Source organism: Anolis sagrei, chromosome 6, assembly GCF_037176765.1.
Source record: "Anolis sagrei isolate rAnoSag1 chromosome 6, rAnoSag1.mat, whole genome shotgun sequence".
NCBI lineage: Eukaryota > Metazoa > Chordata > Lepidosauria > Squamata > Dactyloidae > Anolis > Anolis sagrei.
The window spans coordinates 53,122,700-53,132,667 of NC_090026.1; the positions used below are offsets into that span (position 1 = coordinate 53,122,700).

Here is a 9,968-nt window from a genome sequence, read left to right on the forward strand (position 1 = left end):
AGGGAGGGAAGGAAATGAAGGGGAAGGAAGTAAAGAAAGGGAAAGAAGGAGGAAAGGAAGGGAGGGAGGAAGGAAAAGAAGGAAAGGAAGGAGGGACAGGAAGAAAGGGAAGGAGGGAAAGAAGGAAAGGAAGGAGAAGGAAGAAAAAAAGGAAGGAAAGGGAGGAAGGAAGGAAAAGAAGGAAAGGAAGGAGTTTTGGACTGCAACCTCCACAATTCCTAACAGCTGATAGGAGGGGGCGTGGCCATGGGTCTCTTTGTGGGCATGCAGTTTCTCCTTTGTGGACATGCAGTTTAGAAGTATTTTCTGCTTTTTGTTTTTGTTGTTTTTTGAGTGAAGGACATACATTGGGTTGTTAGGTGTATTGTGTCCAAATTTGGTGTCAATTCGTGCAGTGGTTTTTGAGTTCTGTGAACCCCACAAACGAACATTACATTTTTATTTATATAGATTATTAGTAATATTACATGTAATGTAAATATATAATTATGATTATAATATTGTATTTTCATTACTAGTATTATATTGTATTACATTATAATATTATAAATATTATATGTATATACAATATACTATATTATATTATTAGTAAAGACAAGATGGAACTGTCTTCTGCTCCCCTCTGTCTTCACTCTGGCCAGAGATGGACTATAGTTTGAAAACAAAACATGAAAGAATTTCTATGCACACTGCACATAAGTCATTTCAGACTTTGGGTGACTCTAAGTCTAAAGTTTAGAGTGGGTAAGTGACCTTGAAGGGTAACATCTGGCCCATGGGCCTTAGTTTGGGGACCCCTGATGCAGACTAACAATGCATTTAAGCCTCTTTCAGACCCAAATGATTATGCCTTTCCACATAGGGAAAGCATTCCCTGCTGATAATTTTGCCATTTCCCATATAATCCTAAACCCACAATTTTAGGGATCTTGTAGTTGTTCCATAACCTGAAATAGTACCCTCCTAAGATCTGTGTAGAAACAGACAGAATTCTTATAATAATAATAATAATAATAATAATAATAATAATCCTTTATTTGTACCCCGCTACCATCTCCCGGAGGACTTGGTGCGGCTTACAAGAGGCCGAGCCCAAATACAATAGTCAAACAATAACAACAACAACAAAATAACTCAAAAAACCAAGCAATAACATTAACAACACATAATGACGTAATTAAAAACAATGGCAGGGCCAAATGTAATAATAAAGTTAAAAAGTCTGGGCATGACAAGGTGGAGTGTTTGGAGGGGGGTGGGCATGTAGATATCCTAGATCTCTGATAAAGTGCATTGGGACATAATGCTAGGAGTTTCCTTATTCAGGGAAGGCACACTGGGACAACCACGTTTTCAAGCTCCTCCTAAAGATTGCTAGCGACGGGACCTGCCTGATGTCCTTAGGGAGAGAGTTCCAGAGTCAAGGGGCCACCACCGAGAAAGCCCTATCCCTGGTCCCCACCAATAACGCTTGCGATGCAGGTGGGATCATGAGCAGGGCCTCTCCAGATGAACAACGAGATCGTGTAGGTTCGTACACAGAGATGCGGTCACGCAGGTGGGTGGGTCGCAAACCATTTAGGGCTTTGTAGGTAAGCACCTGCACCTTGAATTGGGACTGGAAAATGAATGGCAGCCAGTGGAGCTCCTGAAACAGGAGGGTTGACCTCTCCCTGTAAGGAGCACCAGTTAACAACCTGACCGCCGCCCGTTGGACTAGTTGGAATTTCCGGGCCGTTTTCAAGGGCCGTTTTCAAGGGCAGCCCCACGTAGAGTGCATTACAGTAGTCCAATATGGAGGTGACTAAGGCATGGACCACCCTGGCCAGATCCACCTTCACGAGGTATGGTCGCAGTTGGCGCACGAGTCTCAATTGTGCAAAAGCCCTCCCGGCCACCGCCGACACCTGAGGTTCAAGCGTAAGTGATGAGTCCAAGAGGACACCCAGTGTTAACAGTGTTCTGTTAAATCCACTGAAGATTTTTCAAAATAATTTCAATTGGTCTGCCCTTTGGACCAATTGAAATTTCCTGGCCATTTTCAAGGGCAGCCCCATGTAGAGCACATTACAGTAGTCCAATCTGGAAGTGACTAAGGCGTGGACCACCCTGGCCAGATCAGATTCTTGACCATTTCAAGTACAGAAACTACAAATGACTAGCGAACTTCAATGTTGAAATAATTTATTTGAGCATTGAAATAATTTAACTTGTTTACAAAATGTGTAGAAAAAATATTTTGAGAGTTTTGGACATTCTTGCTCAATAAATAACATAAATAAAGGCACGTGTTATCTGAAATACATGGGAGAATTCTCAGCTCCTTTTTTTTTAAACAAATAGTTGAAATAAATACTATCCCCCACCAAAATATGATATTCTTATAATTATGTCACAAAAGAAGGCCTTGCACAATAAATAAAATACAGACTTGGCCGTGTTGAATAAATAATAAGATTAGAAATGCTCACACCAGAAATAGAAATGATTTTCACCCTTCCTGCAGTGCCCGGAACATTATACATAATTCTCTCCCTTTCAGTCTCACAACAACTTTATGAGGTAGGTTAGGCTAAGAGATGGTGATTAGCCCAAGTAATTGAGTGAGCTTCATGGCTGAATAGGGATTTGAACCTGAGACCAACACACTAACTGCTGCTGACTCACAATAGGTGGCCTTGTGGCTCGCTCTGATTCACAGTGCTCTCGATACGGTTGCATTAGTTGCGTGTAAATGACCCAGAGGAACACAGTTCATTGCCAATTTGCTTTGCTGTAATAACAATCAACCTGGTGCAAGCACAGATATACCAACTTCTTTTCAACTGTGTTCACTGATTTCCGAACCTTCATTTCCCACTTCCCTATTTTCAACCTTATGTTAAATATCCTTCTTAAGTTTTTCTATCAATACACGTATGAAATAAATATATAAATAAGGCAGTCTATATATCTATATATCTTCTTAGTTATAAAAGTCTCGTAGGCTTGATCGAAATGGCTCAGTTTCTTTCAGTAAAGAAATGTGGGAGAAACTCTTGATGGATTTCCTTGTAGTTGTGATTAGACATTGCCTTGAGCCCTGGAAGAAAGAAAAAGCAAAAGACGTTAGTGTCCTGTTAAATCCACTGAAGATTTTTCAAAATAATACAGATCTACCATATATATAATCTGCAATTCTAAGAAACGTCTCATAAAGCCCTGAACAGTCTGGGACCTGCCTACCTACGTGATCGCATCTCTGCATACGAACCCACACGATCCCTTCCATCTTCCAGAGAGGACCTGCTCTTGATCCCACCAGCATCGCAGGCGCGATTGGTGGGGACGAGAGAGAGGGCCTTTTCGGTGGTGGCCCCTCGACTCTGGAACTCACTCCCTAAAGATATCAGACAGGCTCCAACTCTGGCAGTCTTCAGGAGGAGCTTGAAGACATGGCTGTTCCAGTGTGCCTTCCCGGAATAATGATCCCATAGCACTTTGTCCTCTAAAGCACTTTATATTTCCCTGAGTCTGCTTGTATGCCCTCCACAAACATCAGTATCACCTTTCGTTCATAGCCCAGCATTATTTCCAATTTTAACTCTACATTTGACTTTCCTACTGTTTTAATTATGTGTTGCTTTTATTTATTTTTTGATAATGTTGTGTGTTTTACTGTCTATGTTTTTAATTGATTGTATTGATGTTTTGTTGCTTCTATTGTTGTGTTTGGGCTCGGCCTCATGTAAGCCGCACCGAGTCCCTTGGGGAGATGGTAGCGGGGTACAAATAAAGTTAATAATAATTTTTAGAGACGTTTTCACTGTATTAGAATCAAAGAAATACAGTAATCCAATTTTCAGGAGGTAGAACTAAAAAAGGTTACTTTTTGTAAGACAAATTACAGCATCCCTAACCAACATTGAAATGCCCTTGTCGGCTGATGGATTGCAGAAGCCGTAGGCTAAAATTAGTTCACCCAAATTGATGGGGGAAATATAAAAAGACAGAAACCTGTTTAGCAATGTGTTCTGGTAATCTCTATCCAGGTATACTCAATTTTACAGGTAATGAATCTGAAAGGAGACTCTTTTCTGCCTGGGTCAGTGACATATCTCCTGTGCAAATCTGTTTAGTTTCGACTGCAAAGTACCGTATATTTCGGCGTATAAGACAACCCCCAACTTTTCCAGTTAAAATATAGAGTTTGGGATATACTCGCTGTATAAGACTACTCCTCTTCCAACACACACCAAATAATTTTTTTTAAAGCATCAGATTTGATTTCAATATGGTCATTTTCCTATTACTGTATCTCCTTCTCTGCCTCTCAGATCTCGCACATGCGCACGTGCACCACTTCACTGCAGTCTTCAGGAGTGAGATCTGAGAGGCAGAGGAGGAGGTACGGTAATAGGGTACGAGGGCGGGTCAGACAGGTAAAAGAGTTGTATTTTTCTGGGCCCAGAGCCACTCTATCTCTTTTTTTATATACCCCGGGCACCCCAGAAGCCCGCAGCTTGCTCCACCCTTCACTTACACCTTTCCGGTGAGGCACCCCTTCACCTCGCCATCATGACCATATTAAGTCCACAAATCCTATGGAATGGATTTTCTTCTACCATAGTTGTACAGTGTCGCCCTTAATGCTTTCATACAGTCGCTGCATACGGCAGGGACGTGGCCACTGCCATTTTTGAGCTCCCCCCACCATATGCAGCAAGTACAGATTCTCCAATCTGGATTGGAAGTTTCAGCACTCGCTCTATAAGATGACTCCTGGCGTATAAGACTACTCCTGTATATATGACGACTCCCATGCATATGGCTACTCTAGCATATGAGACAACCCCGTGTATAAGACTACTCCCGTGTATAAGACAACTCTCGATTATAAGACGACCCCTGATTTTTTAGATTTTCTTGGGTTAAAAAGGAGTCTTATATGCCAGAATATTCGGTATATTCATTTTATAGCCTACAAAGGGCATTAATTTTGCCTGGTGTAGAGTCAAGGGTGGTACATCTGGAGCTTAACAGAGGTCACCAGAGCAAACCAATCCAATCCATGGGTCCCATGGATTGGATCGATGGGGCCACTACTCTATCTTCATTCATAAGAAGATCGGGATTGTGGCGCAGCTGGCTGAGTGTCAGCTGCATTAAGATCACTCTGACCAAAAGGTCATGAGTTCGAAACCAGCCCGGGTTGGAGTGGGTTTCCAACCAATTGTGTGTAGCCTGTTGTCAACCTTTGCAACCCGAAAGACAGTTGCATCTGTCAAGTAGGAAAATTAGGTACCACCTTGTGTGGGGAGGCTAAATTAACTGATTTATGAGGCCATAAAGAAGACTCCAGCAAAGCATTCCAGCGGGGAAGCATGCGGGGAATGCGGAAGTGCTTCATCAGCGTTGCAGATGGACGATGAAAGCGACAGCTCCTCTGGTGGCCAGAAAAAGTTAAATAGCCTCTGTGTATGTCTGTATATGTTTGTATGTCAAAAAATGGCATTGAATGTTTGCCATATATGTGTACACTGTAATCCGCCCTGAGTCCCCTGCGGGGTGAGAAGGGCGGAATATAAAAGCTGTAAATAATAAAATAATAATAATCAAAACTGCAAGGTTGCACCTATTAATCTTGAAGTAAGCACGACATAAGTTGGTGGGATTTATTTCTGAAGAAACATACAGATGATGGTGCTTTTGAATTGGGAAGAGAAGTACTTACTTGTCCAAGATGGCTTTGATGATCACCTTCACCCAGTTGGCCGTGGGTTCCAAACAGACCTCTCTGCCATCCTTGAGAGTTGCACTGCAATGCAAGAAAACCAGGAGCATCAGACACGTGTTTGAAGGGGATTTCTGCTGCTGCACTTTTTATAAATGTAAAATATTCTAGTCCCATTGTCAATACTGTTCCTTAAAAGCTTGTTCTCCCTTTTTACAATTGAGGGAAATCCCCAAGGGCACATCCCACTGGGAATTTCTCCCATTATGAAATGCATGAGAGCTACAGAAAGATGTCCCTACATCTATTAAAAGAGAGAGATTGAGATGAGTAGGATACTTACATGACTTCGACATTCGTGCAGTGGGGCCCACTTTGAGTCAGTTTGACATCCTGGATGTTTCTGGGAGGGATGAACCTGGAATGGGTGGTTATGCATTGGCACCGCAATTCACTCCCCATCCTGGCCATTGGGAGACCTGTAAGAGGGATTATAAATGATTAAATAATTTACTTTCCAATTATTAACTTTCCCCCAAAATTTTCACACTCTCTAATTGGACTTAAATCCTGTTTCAATGTCATTAAAATGACCCCGTTATGTAAAAAAATAAAATTCAGTAGGTTCTTGTAGGTTTTTTCGGGCTATAGGGCCATGTTCTAGAGGCATTTCTCCTGACGTTTCACCTGCATCTATGGCAAGCATCCTCAGAGGTAGTGAGGTGAAACGTCAGGAGAAATGCCTCACTACCTCTGAAGATGCTTGCCATAGATGCAGGCGAAATGTCAGGAGAAATGCCTCTAGAACATGGCCCTATAGCCCGAAAAAACCTACAAGAACCTAGTGATTCCAGCCATGAAAGCCTTCGACAATACATTAAAATTCAGTAATCGCTAGCACTAAAACGGCTTTAGACTGCTGCACAAATAAAGATAAATTTTGATCATCATGTGAACTGGGTTGTTGTAGGTTTTTCCGGGCTATATGGTCATGTTCTAGAGGCATTTTCTCCTGACGTTTCGCCTGCATCTATGGCAAGCATCCTCAGAGGTAGTGAGGTGTGTTGGAAGTAGGAAAATGTGTTTATATATCTGTGGAATGACCAGTTGAAACATTCACACCAAGCTCCAGCAGACAAGAGTCCTTTGTCTCACCCTGGTCATTCCACAGATATTCCACAGATATTTACACCCATTTTCCTACTTCCAACAGACCTCACTACCTCTGAGGATGCTTGCCATAGATGCAGGCGAAACGTCAGGAAAAAATGCCTCTAGAACATGGCCATATGTTCTCTCCTGAAGTTTCCCCTGCATCTATGGCAGGCATCCTCAGATGCAGGTGAAACGTCAGGAGAGAATGCTTCTAGAACATGGCCACATAGCCCGAAAAACTTACAACAACCCAGTGATTCCGGCCATGAAAGCCTTCGACAATACATCATGTGAACTACTTGACCAGAATTTTGAGCTGGATGTGATTAAAAGTCCTTATGTCAAATGTACCAGATCATATGAAGGATATGATGGAAGGATTCTCTCCCTGTCATTTGTTTCCAGTGTCCATACGCAAAAGTATAGTGCCATGAAACCTGGAGGTTCCATTTAGCCATCATTGAAGGAGCAAACGTTAATGAATATGGTTTGTTGTAGTTTTTTTTTTGCACTATATGGCCATGTTCGAGAAGCATTCTCTTCTGACGTTTCGCCTGCATCGATGGCAGGCATCCTCAGATGCAGGCGAAACATCAGGAGAGAATGCTTCTAGAACATGGCCATATAGCCCGAAAAACCTACAACAACCCAGTGATTCCAGCCATGGAAGCCTTCGACAATACACTAATGAATATATTTAATAGATCCCCTAAAAAAACAAATTTAAAAGCCCGATACAAACTAAGAGGACACTAGAACAGAACCTTTTATATGTTTTCCACAAGAGGTCAGCAGTTTAAAAAATTCTACTTATAATTTTGATATTTTTTTGGCTATAATGCTAAAACAGATGTGTTATATTCAGCTATTTTCCTTTCTTTACAACAGAAACTCTTCTATTAAACAACCTCAAGGAAAGCCCTGCAGAAATACTATCTTTCAGAAACAAATACAAGTAGGAGCATGAAGCAAGACGTTTCTTACCTTCGGTGAGAGTGGCGCAGGCCAAGAAAAAAGCCAGAAGTGCAACAACAACCTTGGCGTTCATGGCGAGGCAAATTAAGTCTTTCTTGGCTGTGGTCCTGAGAGGCAGCAGGATGCTTGTTTGCCTGAGAAGGTTTGTGCTTGACTGAATGAGATCTGCAAACGCTCTGACTTATATACGATCTTGCTCTCCAGAGGGGCCTGTCAGAGGAAATTCCCAGGGCAAGCAAGACGCTATCATAAAAATGAGTCATTAGGAAATCTTGTGGGCATGTGTTGCGATGTCGCTCTTACGGGTGTGAAATCCAGTCCAGCACTTCCTAATTAATTAATTATTTCTACATCTTTGAGCTTTGTAATCGGTTGTGCATCATTTTCTCCCCCCAAAAAGAGCTTGTGTCAGCCTATGTGTTGTCTGAACCTCACATTCACCCATCAAAGCATATGCTCCCAGGGCCAAGTGAGTCTTCTTTGACCACATTTTAGTGCAAAACACTAGAAGGGTTGTATTGTCGAAGGCTTTCATGGCCAGAATCAATGGGTTGTTGTAGGTTTTTCCGGGCTATATGGCCATGTTCTGGAGGCAATTTTTCTCCTGACGTTCCGCCTGCATCTATGGCAAGCATCCTTAGAGGTAGTGAGGTCTGCTGGAAGTAGGAAAATGGGTTTATATATCTGTGGAATGACATGGGTGGGACAAAGGACTTTTGTCTGCTGGAGCTAAGTGTGAATGTTTCAACTGACCACCTTGATTAGCATTTAATGGCTTGGAAGTGCCTGGGGGGAATCTTTTGTTGAGAGTGATTTGATGTGCCTGATTGTTTACTCTCTGTTGTTTTGCTGTTATAGTTTTTGAATTTTTAAATACTGGTAGCCAGATTTTGTTCATTTTCATGGTTTCTTCCTTTCTGTTGCAATTGTCCACATGCTTGTGGATTTCAGTGGCTTCTCTGTGTAGTCTGACATGGTGGTTGTGAGAGTGGTCAGAAAGGAAGAAACCATGAAAATGAACAAAATCTGGCTACCAGTATTAAAGGACTCAAAAATCACAACAGCAAAACAACAGAGAGGAAACAAACAGGCACATAAAATCACTCTCAACAAGGGATTCCCCCCGGGCACTTCCAAGCCATTGAATGCTAATCAAGGTGATCAGCTGAAACATTCACATCTAGCCCCAGCAGACAAAAGCCTGCCACAGGGCTCAGGTTGCATTGCAGTAGGTGGTCAGTGGTTTGCTCTTCTCCACACTTGCAGGTCGTGGATTCCATTTTGTAGCCCCTTTTCTTAAGGTTGGCTCTGCATCTTGTGGTGCCAGAGCGCAGACTGTTCAGCGCATTCCAAGTTGCCCAGTTTTCTGTGTGCCCAGGGGGGAATGTCTCATTTGGTGTCAGCCATTGATTGAAGTTCTGGGTTTGAGCCTGCCACTTTTGGACCCTCGCTTGCTGAGGTGTTCCAGCGAGTGTCTCTATAGATCTTAGAAAACTATTTCTTGATTTAAGTTGTTGATGTGCTGGCTGATACCCAAACAGGGGATGAGCTGGAGATGTCTCTGCCTTGGTCCTTTCACTATTGGTGCTACTTCCCGGCGGATGTCAGGTGGTGCAATACCGGCTAAGGACGGTAATTTCTCCAGTGGTGTAGGGCGCAGACACCCCATGATAATGTGGCATGTCTCATTAAGAGCCACACCCACTGTTTTAGTGTGGTGAGATGTGTTCCACACTGGGCATGCGTACTCAGCAGCAGAGTAGCACAGCGCAAGGGAAGAGTCTTCACTGTATCTGGTTGTGATCCCCAGGTTGTGCCAGTCAGCTTTCGTATGATATTGTTTCTAGCGCCCACTTTTTGCTTGATGTTCAGGCAGTGCTTCTTGTAGGTCAGAGCACGGTCCAGAGTGACTCCCAGGTATTTGGGTGTGCTGCAATGCTCCAGTGGGATTCCTTCCCAGGTGATCTTCAGAGCTCGGGATGCTTCTCTGTTCTTGAGATGAAAGGCACATGTCTGTGTTTTAGATGGGTTGGGGATCAGCTGGTTTTCCCTGTAATAGGCAGTAAGAGCACCTAGAGCTCCGGAAAGCTTCTGTTCTACCATCTCAGAGCTCCCTGCTTGAGCA

General features: G+C 42.8%; 1 protein-coding gene across 1 annotated transcript; it reads right to left on the reverse strand.

Annotated features, from left to right (window-relative positions):
• Positions 1–2,313: 2,313 nt before the first annotated feature.
• Positions 2,314–8,074, reverse strand: LOC132779476 (interleukin-8-like). The gene is made up of 4 exons (XM_060783164.2): positions 7,853–8,074; positions 6,057–6,192; positions 5,714–5,797; positions 2,314–3,082 (listed from the first exon to the last, which is right to left on the reverse strand). The coding sequence occupies exons 1-4, from the start codon at positions 7,914–7,916 to the stop codon at positions 3,064–3,066; spliced, it is 303 nt and encodes a 100-aa protein (XP_060639147.2). The 5' UTR covers positions 7,917–8,074; the 3' UTR covers positions 2,314–3,063.
• Positions 8,075–9,968: the final 1,894 nt, after the last annotated feature.

Bases quoted from the DNA above. Each gene is read 5' to 3' on its own strand.
- LOC132779476 (XM_060783164.2), bottom strand. From the start codon at position 7,916: ATGAACGCCAAGGTTGTTGTTGCACTTCTGGCTTTTTTCTTGGCCTGC. The intron at 6,193-7,852 runs GTAAGAAACGTC...TCCCTCTTACAG, and splicing joins CTGCGCCACTCTCACCGAAG to GTCTCCCAATGGCCAGGATG. The intron at 5,798-6,056 runs GTAAGTATCCTA...CTTGCATTGCAG, and splicing joins TGCACGAATGTCGAAGTCAT to TGCAACTCTCAAGGATGGCA.